A 21,159-nucleotide genomic window follows, 5' to 3' on the forward strand; every position below is an offset into this window, starting at 1 on the left:
TCTTGTAATTTGGATGACTGAAGCACTTCTCGTTGACTTGACGCCATATTTCTGTAAAACACAAAAAAGTGTTAATTTTTATTTAGGGTTTCGTAGTCCTAACATAGGTCATGAATTTTCCAAAGTTTTCAGGCCAACACTTTAGTTACTTTAAGGCCGACTCACACATATCAGTGAAGTCACAGTTCAGGCTCAGTACCGGCACAGTGCGAAATATTCTTTCATACAATTTCTATGAACGCATCCCCACTTGTCAGTGTCAGTGACGACACAGTGCTCTCAGTGTCAGTGCCGACACCGGCAATCACGGACGTATTCGTTGACGACGATATTGTGTGTCGGATCACGGACGCCGCCGCGGCATCAAAAACAAAATTACTTACTTCATAGTTTCTGAACAAGAATATTGAAACAGCTCTCTGACATTTTAAAATATTCAAAATATTTCACTGACGCAACACTGTAGCACTAATACTGAACTGAGCGGACACTGTGACGGAACTGTGGCTTCACTGATATGTGTGAATCGAGCTTTAGTCTCGATATTCGCTGATACACACGAATATTAATATTAATAAAATCTTTATTTGGCACGGGACAAGCAATGACAATTACAAGTGTAAAAAGGTACATTAAAAATGAAAAATAAAAAATTGTAAACAATAAATTAATCCAGCCAGACCAGTAAAATCCCGAGCCAAAAAGGCGCCCGCTCAGCGATACTCGGGACATAAGTTAAAGGTCCCGACGCTGAATTTCAGCGAGTACCCTTCCCTAGGCCTCGGCTGTTGGGACCTAAACCGCGTCCGCCAAACATAAACTAACTAATTATTAAAACTATACTAGATTCAAGAGCGGAGAGGGGATGCCCAACAGTCGAGGCCCCGCGTGGCGCTCTGCTGACATATAAACAAACTGGTTGCAAATAAATAAAAATAAAATAACATTACAGACACTAAGCTAAAGCTAAAGACAAAATCAAGAAAAATACTAAATTAAGAATGTGTGTGTTGTGTGTGTGCTCCTGAACGTGCCATCAATGCGTTAGTGTGGGTGACGTGTTGAGTGTTTGTGTGTTTACTAATAAATAAATAAATAAGTCAACGAAACGGGATAAAATAAAAATAAAACAAAATGTTATTGAACTATAATAAATATTAAAGTAACGATCACAGTGTAGACCTCCTGCAAATGTCTTAATCATACTGTTTAACATGGCGAAAATCGGAAACAACAATTCAACAAGTAGAATATCTTTATAATCTAGATTAACCAGCTTATTGCTTTATCACAATTCGTCGCCAACGCTGCAAAGGGCCCCTATTTTTGTAAAATTATACAGGAGAGCAAAAAACGACATAATTGTAGTTACTAAAGAAATGCTCCATTCTGTATAATTTGACCACTTGTATGGTGTTCGCACCTTTGCGGCGTAGGCGAAGAATTGTCTTCTTACAACTCAATAGATGAGCAACGCGCTCTGACATTTCTAGACTTCCTCATTTAAAAAAAGTTAAATAACTGCATGTTTTTACTTACACTCCAAAACTCCTTGGTTTCCCTTGTGATGGAAGCTGGACTGGCATGATGCACAAAGGTCCTCCTTAGAACACTCCTCCTACCGACTGCTCCACAAAGTATAATGGGTAGAAATATATTCACAACACTGTCTTAGACTACCGAAGGGCTGAATGTGTATGGCAGCTAGCTGCTTTCAAAAAGTATTTATAGGAAAATATTGACCAGAAGGTATTAACTAAAAAGTATTAATTAATTAGTTAATTACGGTGTTTTAAAGTGTTTACAATATTAGTGATCATTATGAAAATCATTGGGTGATATCTAAGTTCAGAAGTGGAATTCAATAGCTGATTTATGATGATGATGAAGGTAATTAGCAAGCAATATCGTTACAGTAATGTAGTACTCACATTATACTGGCTGACGATAACAAAGTTCCTTAATTAATAAAAATAGTACCATAAAAAAACACCTTAAATAAAAATGTAAGACAAGACACATTCTAAATTATTTTAATATTTTCATTATAATAATTTCATACCTACGGCGTACAGATCTTGGATTTAAGCATTGCAATGTTAGGATCGAAGATGCGATTAGGAAACTTCATAATATACCTAAATTCCTTGTACCTTGACCTGTGAAATAAGTAATAGTGTGGGTCATTTGAAGGTCATAGCACATTTTTATCAACCCAGAAATGGATCAAGAACGTATCGCCTTTCGTCGCGAGGCGTGGCGTTTACGCTACGGTGCGGATAAGCGTGCGTTATAGTACGGAAATTCATACAAAGAATACTGACCGCCTCGAGTTGATACGAGCACGATCCGTTTTCGGGTTGATAAGTGTGCTTCGTCCTTTAGAGTCCCTCAATAAAAAATATTTAAATCAAATCATTTTTAAATTTTTATTTTTTGGTCTTTCAGTTTTTGTGTGTTTAAATTCTTCAGCAGTTAATGAATCTTAAAAAATTAAGTAAGTTTTTATAAGTAAAAAGATTTTATTGAAAACTAGCGGCCGCCCGCTACTTCGTACGCGTGGATCCCGTTTTACCCCCCGGTTACATTTTTTCATACAAATGTTTTCTCCCGCTTACTCCCGTTCCCGTCGGAATTTCGCAATATCCTGTTGTAACTAAGCTTTAAGTTTACTAAGGGACCTGCATGCCAAATTTCAAGCGTCTAACTTAAGCGGTTTAGATTTTTCATATTGAAAATAATGATGTGAACCTAAGCAAAATAACCCGGTAGGTCCTAGGTACCGATCATCACACCACTCTCCTCATCAATCTAGCTAGGACGTCGATCAAACGAAACTGTCGAACTTTGCCAAAGCTTGTATTGCTAATTCAGCAAATCTCATTGATATCACTTCTTGATGTGAAATAGTAACGAAGCCTTTTGCTGTTAAGTCCATTATGATTGTGTCTGAATCTGTGCTAGCAGATTCTCTCTTAGCAACTCTTTCAAGCGTATATCTCTTTTCAACGGGCCTGTTGGCTTCTTCTTGCACTTTATTAATAGTTTTGCTAAATTCAGAATACATAAAAGTCCCTTTACTATAATGCATCTAGTACTGAAAATACCACGTTAAATGCAACGTCAGGCTTAGACTTAGCAAATAGCTGAACTTCCTCAATTAAATTTTTGTTTCTCCTACAATATTGATTTCCCTATACATACTTACAAGGCTGTTATCTGTATTCACGTTTTCTAATCTATATGATAACTAACAAAATCTTCATCTATCCCATCCCAACTAATATTATAAATGCGAAAGTAACTCTGTCTGTCTGTCTGTCTGTTACGCTTTCCCGCTTAAACCTCGCAACCGATTTTGATGAAATTTGGCATAGAGATAGTTTGAGTCCCGGGAAAGAACATAGGATAGTTTTTATCCCGGTTTTTGAAACAGGGACGCGCGCGATAAAGTTTTTCTGTGACAGACAAAATTCCACGCGGGCGAAGCCGCGGGCGGAAAGCTAGTACTTATAATAAATCTGTAGAGAGGTCAATTCTGTACATGAAATATATTTTCAAAATAACTATCAGGGGGTGATTAGTGATCGATACTGATGCCAAAAATGCAATCAGTAAAATTTTTGTCTGTCTGTCTGTCTGTCTGTCTATCCGTCTGTATGTTCCTTATAGAAACAAAAACTACGAGTACTTACCCGACGGATTTTAAACAAATTTGGTACAATTATTCTTCATACTCCTGGGCAACTTATAGGATACTAAGGAATTCCCACGGAAACGGGAATTGCGGGAAAATTCTTTTGTATGAAAAAAGCGGTTTGCTTAAAAGTTAGACGCTTGAAATTTGGCATGCAGGTATCTTAGTAAACTTAAAGCTTAGTTACTACAGGATATTGCGAAATTCCCACGGGAACGGGAGTTACCGGGAAAAAACATTTCTATAAAAAAATCTAAACCGCTTAAGTTAGATGCTTAAATTTGGCATGCGGGTATCTTAGTAAACTTAAAGCTTAGTTACAACAGGATATTGGGAAGAAACATTTGTACGAAAAAATCTAAACCGCGTGATAGATGAAGGGGGTAAAACGGGATCCACGCGTACGATGTCGCGGGCGGCCGCTAGTTATTAATGTTTCTTTTGCTTCTTGTAATTTAGGAGGAAGTGTTTGCATTGTCGTCATAAATGAAATGAAATCAAAATTTGCTTAAAACACGGTGGTACAATGTTGATAATAATATTAATTATAACCTGTGCTCATGTTTTACCTTATTAATGGCATGCAAATATTTACAATTTAATAGTGTAACTAATTAAACAAAAAAATTATAGATTAATAAATTATATTATTAATGTGAAATTTCCAATTAAAATAAGTCTTAAATTAAAATAATCATGACAAGAATAATTAGTCAAAATTTCCTATTATGTCTCATATTATTATGAATGTCATGAACTCTATGAAAATTCATGTCAATGTCATTCATGTTACAAGCGATCTTTTGAAGCTTGAATTTGGTATGTTTTTAATATGGTTCGGGATAGAATTGTATACCTTAACACACATGGCCCCTACCACACTGATCAAGATAATGTTTAAGTTTTGGTAAGCTATCATATTATTATAGTAAATGACTAGGATCTCTAACATTGAAGTTAACAATATCCTTTTGCTTTTTGAATAAATTAATATTACTTTTTAAGAACAAAGTTACCTCAAGGATGTAGACAAGGTAGGGGCAATATTTGTAGCTTTCTAAAGACAGGCTCACAGGATTGACGAGGGGACATACCACAAATTGCCCTTACGCATTTTTTTGCGCTTTAAATAATAAATTCATGTCAGTAGAATTTCCCCAAACCAAAAGTCCATACCTCAGAATTGAGCCGACATATCCATGATATGCTGCCAGACAAGCATTCAGCATTCAGGTAGATGTGTAGTGTAGCGCAGTCTTCTCAGAACAAATACATAACGGTTTAATTTATCCCGTAATGCTCCTATTTGCTGCTTCCAGCCACAGTTATCATCTATGATAATGCCCAAAAATTTTTTATCTGCTTCTTGAATTCATATTTTTGTTTGAAACATACTTACTTCAAGATTGAAATTAACGAGAGATTAATCAAACTACCTAGTTAATTTATAATAACACGGGAACAAACAGATCGACTTCTGCACTGCATTGATCTTTGGTGGTGATTTATAACGTTTCCCATCTACCCCTGTCTTAAGGTCGCTACGAAATTATAATAATTATCAGGTCATTTAGTAGGTATGTGAATGTGACCCTCTGTATTTTACCGGAGGCAAATTGAGAACTAGGTAATATTAGATCATTTTGTATAAAAATCAAATTTATTTGTTACATGCCGTGCCCCCACCAAGTCGAGCAAAAAAGCGGCACGGCCGTACCATCCTTTTCTCGAAGCAATTCAGGCCATTTTCGACCGCCTGTAACTTCGTTGTGGATAAAACTAGAAGGCTGAATTTTCATTAGCTATGCAGGCATTGTAAAGACACGGTATATTTAAAATTTCATTTAATTTGAACCAGTAGTTTAAGAATTATAACGGGTCAAAGTTACTTAATTTTGTCACTCACTGACTCACTGACTCACTGACTGACTCACCGATCATCAAAATTCTAAGGCACTTCTAGCAGACCTAGAAGCTTCAAATTTGGAATATAAGTAGTGTTTGGTGTATGAATCAAGGAAAAACTAAAACATTTGGGGGCAAGGTAGTGCAACCGCCAAGTCGAGTAAAATTTTTCAATTTCGGTCCAGTTTTCTAGATACATAACTGCTGTCTACAAAATACAAAAAGAAATGAGATTTGGGGGCACGGTAGTGCAACCGCCAAGTCGAGTAAAATTTTTCAATTTCGGTCCAGTTTTCTAGATACATAACTGCTGTCTACAAAATACAAAAAGAAATGAGATCCCATCAAAAACAATACTTGTCAAAAAACCAAGTCTCGCAACTCAGTTGTTCTACGGTAAAAAGTTGAGAGATCCATGAAATACCAAGTCCAGGCCAGGAAATCTTTAACGTTTTACATAAATATATTGACTTGGCCATCGCATGAAAACACGTGTAAATTAAATTATTTAGTGCGATGGCCAAGTCAATAATTTATGTAAAACGTTAAAGATTTCCTGGCCTGGACTTGGTATTACATGGATCTCTCAACTTTTTACCGTAGAACAACTGAGTTGCGAGACTTGGTTTTTTGACAAGTATTTTTTTGATGGGATAATGTTTATAGGTGTCTAATGATAAAATCCATTTTTTCTTGTTTTTTAAGTACCTAGGTAAAGATTTTTTTCTGGTTATAAAATACACTACTTTGCATGGAATTTATTAACAGCACTTGTTAATAATTTATAATTACTTACATTAATAATTTTTAATTGAAGTTAATTTTTGATGGTATTGACTATCGTATTTATGACATTTGCAATAAAAAATTTGAATTTGAAAATAGACTGAAGAAAGTAGTTACGTAAATATTGAATGCATGTTCAATGTATTTTAGTCACACAATCATTATCTGCAATTAATTAATATCTAAAAGTGCAATTTTGTGTGTGACATGTAATCTAAAATTATCCAATTCAAAAAACTTTTTTATGCCCATTATTCATTTATTTACAAATTAACACAATAGTACCACAACACATCGCGTTAATGATTTCAGTAATAATAAAATATAAATTATAATTATTTTTCTTCATAGGTAGCCCCATTGTATGTAATCGTCCACGACTCCACGAATTCTTTCGCAGAGCACATGATTCTGATTCGACGTCGATGCATTGTCTTCATTAAATTGTATCGGAAGCATAAACAGTGCTAACGTTAGGCCAAGATCAAATCTCTCTTTGTAAATCCTTTCAAATTCTGCTCTCGGGTAATAATCTTCAACGTCCATGTTGAAAAGGCTTAAAAACTGCTGCATAGATGTGTGATACAGATTTTTGAGGTATTCTATGTGATTTTTCCTGAATTCTTGATCGGTGCAAGAAAACATAAATAACATCAGGTCAAAGATAGGGCAGCCATAGAAGGAAAGTTGATAGTCAACGGGCATCACATTGAAGACGTCACCATCCTGAAAATATACATTAGATTATTTTGATTATCTAATCTCAATTTTGTGCATGTGAAACTTATGTTCCCAACAAAAAGTCCGGTCAACAACACAGTAAGTAGTTATCAGATTGTTAAAATTCAAGTAAATTATTATCTTATTATTATGTTTAGCCCTGTTTATGGTTATTTTTACTTCACCTAGGAGATAAAAAAATATTTTATTTTAAAATATAAAATCATATTATGTAATAAAAGCAACAGCTTAGTATTATTTAGGCTGAGTTGCACCACTTGACGTTAACCGTAACATTAACCATAACCGGTTACCGGTTACCATTAAAGTGTTTTAGATATGGAGCTTGACTGACGTTTGTTAAACTTAAAGTACCTAAGATGATGCAACCCAGCAAATTACTGAAAAGATTTGTCGTAAAATATTTACCTTGAGTTGGACCATAATATTACTGGTTTTGTAATCTCCATGCACCAGAGTCCACGTGTCCTTTGGATCTTGAACATACTTTACGTATTTGTCAAATGTCGTCAGCACGTATTCTTGCATCCTTTTTGTCAGTTCTGGATTCAGGCAATTTATACCTATTTGGCTTTTGGTCTCCAAAACTTTATTATACGATTTCGTATCATAAAAGAATGGTTGTTTCATGATTTTTACTAAATCCTCAAAGAATTTCATACGCTTTTCTTTGAGTATGAAGGCAAAACTGTGGAACTTTGCCAAACTCTTGATTGCTAGCTCTGCGAACTTTAGTGTTATCACTTCTTGTGGTGGATACATTTCGAATCCTTTAGTTGTTAAGTTCTCAAATATTATGGTGTCTGAATCTGTGCTAGCATAACTCTTAGCAAGCGTATATCTCTCTCTGACAGGTATGTTGACTTCTTCTTGCACCTCATTGATAGTTTTGCTAAATTCAGAATACATAAAAGCCTCTTTACTATATGCATCTGTTATTGAAAACATTTCATCGAATCCTTTTGTTTCAACGTAATCTTTATGAGGCATGGTTTTAGTAAATAAGTGCAGTTCCTTTTTACCCGTTTTGTTTTCTCCTCTTATATTTATTTGTCTATAAACACCAACGTAGCTATTTTTCACTTTTATTGTCTTGATATGTATATGATGATGTATGAAATTTTCATTTTTAATTATAGTTTCAATCATTTCTTGTAATTTGGATGACTGAAGCACTTCTTGTTGACTTGACGCCATATTTCTGTAAAACACAAAAAAAAGTGTTAATTACTATTTTTTATGTTCATCAAATAACATGTTCTTCAAATTTTTCTTTGGTATTTGAAATAAACGAAAGAAGACTGCTTTTAGGGTTTCGTAGTTCTAACAAGGTCATGAATTTTTCCAGAGTTTCCAAGCCAACACTTTAGTTACTTTAGTCTCGATGATGGAAAGTAGAATATCTTTATAATCTGGATTGACCAGCTTATTGCTTTATCACAATTCGTCGCCAATGCCGTAGGGGCGAACCTTTTTTTGTGAAATTATACAGGAGAGCAAAAAACGACATATTATTATAGTACCTAAATAAATGCTCCATTCTGTGTAATTTGACCACTTGTAAGGTGTTCGCACCTTTGCAGCATAGGCGACGAATTGTCTTCTTTTATCTCAATGAGCAACGCGCTCTGACATTTCTAGACTTCCTCATTTAAAAAAAGTTAAATAACTGCATGTTTTTACTTACACTCCAAAACTCTTTGGTTTCCCTTGTGATGGAAGCTGGACTGGCATGATGCACAAAGGTCCTCCTTAGAACACTCCTCCTACCGACTGCGCTGCAAAGTGTAATGGGTAAAAATATATTCACAACACTGTCTTAGACTACCGAAGGGCTGAATGTCTATGGCAGCTAGCTGCTTTCAAAAAGTATTTATAGGAAAATATTGACCAGAAGGTATTAACTAAAAAGTATTAATTAATTAGTTAATTACGGTGATTTTTAGTGTTTACAATATTAGTGATCATTATGAAAATCATTGGATGATATCTAAGTTCAGAAGTGGAATTCAATGGCTGATTTATGATGATGATGAAAGTAATTAGCAAGCAATATCGTTACTGTAATGTGGCACTCACATTATACTGGCTGACGATACTTAAGTTTCTTAATTAATAAAAATAATACCATTATCCTTAAAAAAAATGTACGGCCGACCATTATTCATTTATTTATAAACAACTACAATAGCACCACAATACACCACGCTAAGGATTTATTTAATCACAAAAATATATTTTTCTCTATAGGTAGCCCCATTGTATGAAATCGTCCGCGATACCACGCATCCTTTTACAGAGCAATTTATTCTGTTTTGCTGTCGATACATCTTGTACATTGAATAGCATGGGAAGTATAAACAGTGACAACATTAGGCCAAGATCCAGTCTCTCTTTAAAAAGCCTTTCAAATTCTGCTCTCGGGTAATACTCTTCAACGTCCATGTTGAATAGGCTTAAAAACTGCTGCATAGTTGTGTGATACAGATTTTTAAGGTGTTCCATGTGACTTTTCCTAAATTCTTGATCGGTGCAAGAAAATATAAAAAACATTAGGTCATAGATGGAACAGCCGTAGTAGGAAAATTGAAAGTCAACAGGCATCACGTCAAATACTTCCCCATCCTAAAAATAAAAAACAATTTATTTTACTACCTGCACCAGCAATGTTGTGCGTGTGAAACTTATGTTCGAAACAATCTCGCTCAAGATTTGATAAATGACACTGAGGAGTAATAGTTTAATACGATTAAGTTACTAAAATTATTTGTCGTAAAATATTTACTTGGAGTTGGATCATAATATTACTGGTTTTGTAATCTCCATGCACCAGGGTCCATGTGTCCTTCGGATCTTGCGTATACTTTTCGTATTTGTCAAATGTAGTCAGCACGAATTTTTGCATCTTCATTCTCAGTTCTGGATTCAGACAATTTATACCTATTTGGCTTTTAGTTTCCAGAAAATTATTATACTGTTTCGTACCATAAAACATAGATTGTTTCATCATTTTTACTAAATTCTCGAAGAATTTTGTACGTTTTTCTTTAAGTATGAATGCTAAACTATGAAATTTGGCCAAACTCTTTATTGCTAATTCTGCGAATTTTAGTGTTATCACTTCCTGTTGTGGAACAACTTCGAAACCCTTTGTTTTTAAGTTCTCCAGTATTATTGTGTCTGAATCTGTACTAGCATAGCTCTTAGTAAGTGTATATCGTTCTTGAAAGGGTATATTGGCTTCTTCTTGCACCTCATTGATAGTTTTGCTAAATTCAGAGTACATAAAAGTCTCTTTCTTGTATGCATACGGTGTCGAAAATGCTTTATCAAACGAATTTGTTACAATATAAACATCATCCGGTTTCGTCTTGGTAAATAACTGGAGTAGTTTACTACCATTTTTGTTATCTCCTTTTATGTTTATTTCTCTGTAAATACCAACGTAACCTATGCGTTTTTCAATTTTCTTTACATTTATATTAAAAGTTATAAAATCTTCAGTATTAATAATTGATTTTATTGCTTCTTGTAATTTAGGGGGCAGGATATCTTGCTTTCTTGATGTACATGTCATAGTTTTGTGCAATATTTCTAATCTAAAACATAAATAATGCAAAGTCATATTAGATTGGAAAAAAAATAAAGAAAATATAGGGAAAGAGTAAGGGGTGGTTTGGCTGTTCTCTCAATATCACAATAAAAATTATAATAAATACTTTAGCGGGTTGATCAGGATATTAACCATACGCGGGTGCGGGGGCACCCCTGCCACCTCCGTCTGACGGGAACGGCTTGGCATTTCGGGCCATTCCCTTCGGCCCCCCACAAGGGGGGCTTGTAGGGTCCGCCGTGTAGGCGGGCTGTCGCCGGTGGTGTCGCGGAAGTCTAAGGCTAAGGCCGGATACTCGCGACACCCCCACTCGGGCGATGACGGAACGCCGCGGAGGTTTTAGTGGGTATACCCCGTCCTTTTCAGGATGGAGCAGCGCCCTTTTCAGGGCGCCGGGAGTCCCACACACCATCCTGTCCCCCGGCAGTGGTGACGGTGCGCAAAGCATTTCCTCCGCGACAAAAAAAAAAGGATATTAACCGTATACCTCATAAAATGGGTTTTTGTCTAGCTAATAAATGAGTATGGGTGTCATGAAAAGCCGTGCCAAACTTAAGGAAAAGACAAAGTAATGGATGACCATCTAGAAAAAAGGCTTCTTTAGGTATCATCGTTTTTGTCTTGATGTTCATTCATACATATTATATCTTTTTTTTAAGTTCAGCATGGTCTTTTTGGGACATTCTTTGCTTAAATGGCAAATTCAGCGAACAACGCAGAGAATCTAATCTATCGACAACATGATTACTTACTGCATCTGCAAAATATGGACGACATGGACGTCGAACACAGAAGTCGTGCTCATGTGTTAAGCATCAAGACACGAAAAGACATTTTCTATGCTATGCATTACGTAAAATAAACATAAAATATTACTTTTGTATTTATTATGTAGCCATAAAAGTGCCCTAATTACGAGATATCACAATTCTGTACAAATATTTTTTCTAATGTTTTTTTTAAACAAGAGGTATCATAAATACCACAAGATGACTTAAATTGGTGAATATTGTAATACTTACGTGAGTTTATTGGTACCTATAGGTATCTAAGAATTTTTCGAAATAGAAGATAGAATGGTTTGTTATTAAAAAATTTCAAATTTTGGATTATTAGGTATTTATGACTTCAAGCAAGTCGTCGGCGTCGTCGAACAACGTCGTATGATCGCAACCGTCAAAATCTGTTTTTTTGCATTAAACTACTCTAAAATAGCCCCTTTATAAACTAATTTTTTAATTTTTCAAAATTCGTAATAATATCGAAGATACAGAATCGAACACCGACGGATGTGATTATTCTAACGCAGTACAGAGACATGTTTGTGCAAGCGTCATTGTACTTCGGAAGACTGCACATCGTTTGTTGGAATAGCTTATATTTTGTATTCGTATTGATATTGAATGTATCTAGAATTTCGTCTTTATATCTATAAGTTTGGACACTTTATCGTTTTGATGACTGAAAGTCACAACCGTCTCTTTACTAGGGAAGTCAGAGAAAAAAAAACTGTGACGTACGTACACACCCGCCGTTGTACTAGGCAGTTCGAAAATAAAAGAAACAGTGTCCTTTTGTTTTTATTTTATGGTATTTGTAGGTAGATTGATGAGTATAAACATTAAGAATGTTTGGTACAAAATAATTGTTTTTGGTGGCGGATGTACTGAACTTACATTGTTCTAAGGACTTTTGTTTGACGTTTGATCAGAACCATCGTTGTACTTCGGTAAAGTTTGGTAATTTTGACGTCGGATATACACAACCGACTTTGTACTAGGGACGGGTATTCCAATTGCGTCTTTGTTCTATTTTTAAATTGCTTAAAAAATAAAATGAAAAATTGAGACTACAATAATTTGATTTTAATGTGTTTCTTTTTGACGATTTGTTACTCAAAATAAACATTGTGTTAAAAATAATGTTTTTTTTTTGCGTATACAGGATGACATCTTGTAATGAATGAACATCCTTGTAAAGGGTTATAGTGCATGACTGTCATTTGAAATCAAATCAAATTAAATAAGTATTTGCCTACGCAAAACACAATGTAATTTTTCCATACAAAAAATCAAAATAATAATAATTAATATCCCGTAGCTGATTTTAAATTTTCCTGCTTTTAAGCTAAGGTAGAAAAAGCCCAAACTATAAATAATAAAAATAATAAAAGACTTTATTAAACACACAGTAAAACATAAAAGTAATAAAATAAAAGAAAAAAGTGAGATAAAAGGGCGCCCGCTCGATTTTTATCGGAACACCATGTTAGGATGTCCCTATTAAAACTGAGAAATGCTTGACTTTTGCCTAGGCATATACCTACATAAATAAATTGGTTACAATGACCTGTTATCCCTTACAAGGATGTTCACTTATTACACGTCACCCTGTAAGTATAGGTATGCTTAGAAAGCTTTTCGTCTAAGTTAAATTTTATACTTATTTATTTTATTCATTTCTAAGTAGCACTTACACCGTCAAATCAATGCCCCCTTTACCCTTTCAAGTAGATCCCAACATTATTCAAAAAATGCAAGATCTTATAGGTGATAGTTTCTGCATCCAGTGCCTTCCTGCTACCTTTATGAGATCATCGTTCCGCCTTGGTTTGTGGGTGGATGTCGCACGCTTCGTTTTTCGGTATGCAGCCTACTCCAGAACCTTGGTGCCCCACTGGCCGTAAGTTTTGCGTACTATGTGTCCTGCCAATTGTCACTCAGCATGCTAATCTGTCGGGATATGTCATCGACTTTAGTTTGTTTACGGACCTCCCTCATTTATGATTTGATCTCGTAAAGAAACACTGACATAACCCTTGCTATAGCACGTCGTGCAACTTTAAGCTTCTTTGAGAGCCAACGTTTTGGACCTATAATAGGGTAACACACACTGATGGTAGACTCTCGTCTTTAGGCACTTTAGGATTTTGGATGGAAAGATGTCTAGTTTTCCGGATACTGCCCAGTCGAGGTAGATTCGTCGATTGACCTCTTTCTCGAAGTTGGACCTACCTAGCTAAATCTTTTGTCCAAGGTAGACATCCTACTTGTCAACAATCTCATGAATTGAGATTCCAACCGAAGTTGGGTAGGGTGCAACATGGACATTCGACATAAGCTCATTTTTTCCATGTTCATCCAAAGGCCCCGTTGGGATACTCGATTAAGGTCTTTAATATTGTGTCGAGGTCTTCCAAAGATTCTGCCATGACCATAATATTATCGTCGGCATACCTTAGGTGAGTGTTGTACTCGTCGTTGATATTTATGCCGAATCCTTTCATTCCAGGAGTTGGACAGGTGAACAGTTTTGGAAATAGGTATAACATCTCCCAGCCTTACGCCTCGCTGTAGTGGAATCGCGCTCGTGCTCTGCTTCTGTATTCGGGCCGGATTGGTGCGTTCATGTAGAAGTACTTCAGTACCTCGATGTAACGAGAGTCGATACGGCCGCGGTGCAGGGAGAGATTGCAGCACTGCCCAAATCCCGATCGAATCGAAGGCCTTCTCATAGTCCACGAACTCCAAGCATAGTGGCAAGTTATACTCTTCGATCTTCTGCATAACCTGCCGTAGTATATGGATGTGGTTTATCTATCCTTGATTTTTGTTAATTTTCTTTGATACATATTGTCTTTATTTATAAATTAATTAATAATGAAACCTACTAAACAATGTTTTTTATTTATTTCCTCCAACTTTCTTCATCATCCGACGGGTACTCATGGCAGAAGTTCCGTAGAATAATGACTAAAAGTGACATACGTCATATATTTGATTAAAAAAATTCGCAGAACAACGACGGTTTATCACATACATCCTCAAATTGTCCATAGAACAATGACGCATGTGATTTTTACAAAAAACTAAGTATTTTTGGAGATGGGTACGTAGTTTATATAAAATAACATCTTTATGTTTATAACATCCCCAAATTTGAAACCGATCAGCCAAGTAGTTTTTTTTGTAGACACAAAAAACCGGTTCCAAAACTTCAAAACGCTCTCCTGGAAACTTAACATTTTGCAGATACGTCGTTGTTCGACGACGCCGACGAAGTGTAGATTGTGTGTCAGACAAAAGTCTTAAAATACTGAAGAATAGACGTAAAAATTGTGTATTTTTGCATCTAACAATCATCTTTTGTTCAAAATTCGACACACTAATCGATATTTTTACGACAAACCAATTGTTAAATCCAATAATTCGCCACACACGTGTGTTGGTGTTTAACACAACTATTTACACTACTACTAGGTGGCCTATGACGTAAACGTCAGAACTCCTGGACCAAATAGCAGTATTAGCACAGAATAAGTATTAGGGCTTATTCCCACGAAGACACCGTTTTTTGCAAGAACTGTTTTTACAGGATCCCCTTTAGTAGTATACGTATTTTAACATTCACACGAACATCTCCTTGGCAGTGTCTCTCAAAAAACCGCTCTGAGGGAATATTGAATTCGAACTTCAAACACACAGTTGTCTTTGTAGTTCACTCAATAGATCAGTTTTACGGGATCCAGCAAAACTGATGAAAGGATCCTTAGATGTTTAGAAAATTGCCAAAGGGGGTCTGAGTCTGACGCTTAGGGCAATGGACGTACGGTGTCAGTGTCAGACTGTTGATTCAACCACAGAATAAGTTGATTCTACTTTCGAGGAACTCTAGTTCGATCCCCATCGATCCATTGGAGACCAACCATTGTGTATTTATCTGTGATTGTGGCTTGTCGCCTAACATAATCGTATTTTTATATTTTAACTTATCTTTATCTTTGATCTTTAAAAACATATTGGGAATCTATTTATTTCATTATGTCTGGATTGTAACAACATTAGATCTACTAATATTATAAAGAGGAAAAATCTCAAATTCTGCTTCCGAGTAATATTTTTCAATTTCCATGTAAGATAGTTTAAAAAAGTAAGAGTATCTAAAACATTACTGGCCCATTTATTGTCCTGAAGCAGTGGTAGGGTTAATACTGGGACGTGTAAAAGTGCTTTTTTAAAGCCTACTTACAGAAATAAATGAGTTTTACTGAGTTTTTTTACTGACATGCCCCTCGTACATCCATCCTCACAAACTGTTAATATTTTATATTGACAGGATAGACCATGATGATTGAATGACCAGGATTCTCTGGTAGAAATTAGTTTATTATTAGCAAAGGATGGTGAATGGTGAATAATTCTCAACATTTTGTAGTAGCTGTTTATTTAATAAATGAACCAGTAACAAGTGTTAAAAATCCATACATTATACAGTCATTAATTAATAAAGATTTTTTCAGACTATTATTGACATAAAAATGATGGTGAAAATTTTGGTATAAAAAAAAAGATTATTATACATAGCCCCATTGTATGTAATCATCTACGATACCCCGAATCCTTGTTTCGAACACATCACTCTTTTTGAAGCTCGACGCAGAAAAATCTTTGTTTAAAATATCATCATTGTTCGTCAAATGCCCTGGAAGAAACCACAGTGCAAACATCAGACCAAGAGGAAGCTTCTCTTTGTAAAGCCTTTCAAATTCTGCTCTCGGGTAATATTGTTCAACGTCAATGTTGAAAAGTTTTAAAAACTCCTTCATGGACTCATGATATACGTTTTTGAGGTGTTCCATGTGATTTTTCCTGAATTCTTGGTCGGTGCTGGTGATCATGATCCAGATCAGGTCGAAGATGGAGCAGCCGTAGAAGACAGATTGGTAGTCAATGGGCATCACTTCGAAAGCGTCGCCGTCCTAGAACCAAACAAAGGTCATGTACATATTTATATTAACTGTGAAAGCAACTACAATATCGTAAATATTAGTTTTCCTAAGACTAAAAAGTTTATTTAAGTATTTATTTAGGACTGATGGGAGAGTAAGTTCCTCTGGGATAAAGCTGTCTTAGTCTTACCCTCGCTATATTCAGGATTCTAGTTAACCTTATATATAATCCTTCGTTACGCATATAATCTTATATATAATCCTTCGTTACGCATATTGTGATTCATTACAGCGTCCATGACCATTATCCTCTTGATGAATAATTCTACTATTAAAGGTACTTAATACAATGTTCCTATTGAATTACTTACTTTGAGTTGTACCATGATATTACTAGGTCTGTAATCTCCATGCACTAAAGTCCACGTGTCCGCTGGATCTAGCAGATACTTTTCATATTTATCATACGTGGTCGGTAGAAACTCCACCATCTTCTCTTTTTGACATGGACTTAAGAAATTAAGACTAATTTGACTTAAATTGTCAAAAAACTCTCGACACGACTTTTTTTTGTAAAATACAGGATGGTGCAATGTCTTAACTTTCTCCTCAAAGAATTTCGGACGCCTTTCTTTAAGTATGAAGGTTAAACTATGGAACTTGGCCAAGCGCTGCATTGCTAACTCAGCGAATTTCAACGGCATCACGTCTTGATGTGGATATATTACGAAACCCTTTGCCTCCAAATTGTCCATTACGATTGTGTCTGAATCTGTGCTAGCATAGCTCTTAACAAGCGTATATCTCTCTTCGACGGGTATGTTGGCTTCTTCTTGCACTTCATCGATATTCTTGCGAAATTCTGAATACATAAAATTCTCTTTTTTAAATGCATCTGTTATTGAACATATTGCACTCAAAGCACTTGCTTCGATGTAAGTTTTATCAGGAATAGTTTTAGTAAACAGCTGAAGTTCCTTATGTCCGTTTTTGTTCTCTCCCTTTATGTTTATTTCTCTGTAAACACCAACGTAGCTATTAATTTTTTCTACTTTCTTGACGTCTATGTTAAAAGCTGTGAAGTCTTCATTTTTGATAATCGTCTCTATTGCTTCTTGTAGTTCAGGGGGCAGATATTGGCTCGATGACATATTTTTGTTCTATTTTATTCTAAAACAAACAAGTATGCAAAGTTATGATTATAATGGAAAATATGAAATAACTGGGTGGTTTGAGGGTTTTAATTACATTAAAGTAATTAGAAACTTAAGATTGGAGCACGCTACATTAGTCATAGGTATGAAAGTGTATTAATTATGAAATATCATAATATCACTGAAAACCAACTTTCCAATATTAATTTCAACGTGACGTAGCTGAAATGTTTACTACAAGTCAACCTTAACTGGTGAATATTCTAATAAGTACTTACATGAGTCTTTTGAAACTAAATAATGTTTATGAATATTTCGAAATAGATTGAAGACGGTTTGTAAATGGCACCAGAAACAGGTTGTCAAAGATACTGAAAAAATTAATGTAGGTACCTATGTGAGGTATTTTTGAAAATTTGAAACGGAACGGTAGATTAGTTATCAATTTACAGCAAAACAATGGAAATTTGAAGTATCTAGGGGCACGGAAGTGCTCCCGCCAAGATGAGGCATTTGAAGTGCAAATACTCTTTCTCGAAGTGGTTCGTAGTTTTTTGAACTTCATTTTGTTCATTCGAATTTCGAACGGATCGATTTTTTGCGGGACACTGCAAATGCAATGTTCAATTGTGAACGTTTATATTAAAACATGTCTCGTATTAAACGGGATCCTCCAAAAAACGGGACGTCTCCGGTGGGAACAAGTCCTTAGTGCTGGAATTCGGTATGTAAGCTAGTACCTGCAAAAACAACTAAAAAGTTCTAAAACTTGGAACCCCGCAACCGGGAATCCCTTGAAATAGGGGATAGAAGTTTGTATGAAAATAGATAGCAAAGCAGAAGTCTTTATACAAACTTCTAAAATTGATAAAGGTTCTCCTTGTTACAAATAATAAAATTAATAAATAATTATGGAATTATTATTGATCTAATGCCCACAATATTGTGACAATAGCGAAACGGCCATCCCACATTGTTTTTTTTATGTGCAAGACAAGGCAGGTATTTGACCGCAATCGCACCTGGTGTTAAGTGAGATGCAGTCTAGGCTGGTACATAATCTGTAAGTGCCTATTCACTCTCGCCTTAAAAACAAATTTTGATACAGGTGTAGAGTTAGGGCGCGTAGAATTAGAAGCTTGGCTATACATGAATTTGATAACTTTTTCAGAATTCCATACGGTTCGTCATGGCAACATTTTACATGAAAATGTTTTTGGTTGGAGTCCATATTTTGTCATACAAATTTCGACTCAAACAAGTGTTCACTACCTATTAAGGGTGCAATGAATGGTCCTATGGTGTTAGTATTTCGTTTATTTGAACGTGTTTTTTTTGGCGTTTTTGCTCAAAAATCTCAATTTCAGGAATAAACTATTTACTTACCTACATAATATCTACACTCGCGAGAAAAAATATGGAATCACCCCATTCGTTTCGAGTGATCTTTGGAACTAAATGACTATGAATATTAAATAAAAAATGGTACCAGTTTAAAGATTTATTATAAACTTTAATTTTATTCTATACATACATAGATAATCATCGAATTCTTCAGATTGCTGGGAACAAAACACAAGAGGATGATTCCATACTTTTGCTCGTAAGTATAGTATAAGTTTGTACGGAACCCTCGGTGCGCGAGTCCGATTTTGGCCGGATTTTTTTTGGGTTATATGTGTTACGGCTAGGGATTGCAATCGAATATTCGAATATTCGAATATTCGAATTTTTATTTCAAATTAGTATTCGAATAGTAAATTTACGTGTATTCGAATATTCGAATATTACAAAAATAAACAGAAAATATAGTAAAAGGACGACTTAGTGTTTGTAAATACAGTCGGAGGCATCAAATACATAATTCACCCGCTAAAAGAACTAGTCATGATGCTTCCGACTGCATTTGTGAACACTAAGTTGCCTTGTTTCTGTCTTTTCTGTTCATTTTTACGTAGTTGTGTTTTTTGTTTTTTCAATATCAAATAGTATAAAAGAGGCGATGGAGCGAAACCAAAGTTCCAAATAACTTCAAAGAGACAACTCTATTGAGCAAAGTCAGCTGACGATGCTGAAGACGGCAGACGGTAACGTCAACAAAAGCCGAGGTTTTGGGTGAGATCGAAAAGATTTATGGACAGCTATATACCTCCAAATTTGTTAATAGCTCAGGAACAGACGCAAGAGCTAGGTTAACATCCCGTATATCAGCCTATACGAGATTAGGAAGGCTCTCAAACAGCTAAAGAAGAACAAGGCACCAGGTGATAACGGGATAACCTCAGAGCTTCTGAACGCAGGTGGAACACGGATACTCGTTCAGAGACTCTTTAGCTCCGTCTTACTTCAGGGAACAACGCCAGAGGCATGGGATAGAAGCGTGGTGGTGCTCTTCTTGGACTATGAGAAGGCCTTTGATTCGATCAAGACTTAAGCACTGCTGCAGTCTCTCCGACTATCGGTATATCGAGGTGCTAAAATGCCTGTACAGAAATGCTACCATGTCGGTCCGTCCGAGTACAGGAGCAAAGCACGAGGGCGATTCCTCTGCGGCGATGCGTGAAGTATGGATATGTTATATCTCCGAAACCGTTGACCGCTGCATTGGAAGGAGCTTTCAAGCTCCTTGAATGGAAAGGATTCGCCATAAATAACTATCAATGGCAAATACATCACTCAGCTGCGGTTTGCTGACGATATTGCGGTCATGGCAGAATCGCTTGAAGACCTCGGCACAATGCTCGAAGACCTTAATCGAGTCTCCCAACAGGTAGGCCTTCGGATGAACATGTACAAAACGAAGCTTTTGTCCAGCGTCCATGTTTCGGTTGGAGCTCAATTCTGGAGACTGTTGACAAGTATGTCTGTCTACCTCTGACAAACGATTCGGCTAGGTAGATCAAATTTCGAGAAAAAGGTAAATCGTCGAATCCAACTTGACTGGGCAACCGAAAATAGAATAGGCCTTATAAATAAGCTCAAAGTTGCACAGCGTGCTATGGGGAGGGCTATGCTCGGTGTTTCTTTACGAGATCGAATCAGAAATGTGGAGATCCTGAATATTTCTTTCTTTCTTCTTTCTTAAACGAACTAAAGTCGCTGACATAGCCCGACGGATCAGCAAGCTGAAATGGCAATGGGCAGATCACATAGTACGCAGAACTGATGGCCAATGGGGCAGCAAGGTTCTGGAGTGGAGGCCACGTACCAAAAAGCACAGCGTGTGACGTTCACCCACAAGGTGGACCGAGGACCTCGTATAGGTAGCGGGAAGGCGCTGGATACAGGCCGCTGCCAACCGGTCATTGTGAAAGTCATTGGGGGAGGCCTATGTTCAGAAGTTGACGTCATATGGCTGAAATGATGATGATGATGAGAATTTTATAACTGTTTTAAAAACTATATTGTTAAATAGTTAAAATATAGTTCCCAAAGCAATAAAACCAGCCATAAAAACATTGGTATTTTAAGTATTTTTTATTTTTTGAAAGTATTCGAATATTCGAATAATATTCGAATATCACTGGAAAAATAT

At 35.9% G+C, this 21,159-nt stretch overlaps 1 protein-coding gene and 1 long non-coding RNA gene across 2 annotated transcripts in view; one reads left to right on the forward strand and one right to left on the reverse strand.

Annotated features, from left to right (window-relative positions):
- Positions 1-21,159, forward strand: part of LOC135077746 (uncharacterized) — a 200,608-nt gene that overhangs the window by 151,636 nt on the left and 27,813 nt on the right. The window lies entirely within an intron of this gene.
- Positions 15,962-17,982, reverse strand: LOC135077229 (uncharacterized). Its single transcript, XM_063971770.1, has 3 exons — positions 17,903-17,982; positions 16,842-17,640; positions 15,962-16,500 (listed from the first exon to the last, which is right to left on the reverse strand). Exons 2-3 carry the CDS (start codon positions 17,619-17,621, stop codon positions 16,096-16,098), a joined length of 1,185 nt encoding a protein of 394 aa, XP_063827840.1. The 5' UTR covers positions 17,622-17,640; positions 17,903-17,982; the 3' UTR covers positions 15,962-16,095.

The sequence above is a fragment of the Ostrinia nubilalis genome, chromosome 13 (genome assembly GCF_963855985.1).
Source record: "Ostrinia nubilalis chromosome 13, ilOstNubi1.1, whole genome shotgun sequence".
Classification (NCBI taxonomy): Eukaryota; Metazoa; Arthropoda; class Insecta; order Lepidoptera; family Crambidae; genus Ostrinia; species Ostrinia nubilalis.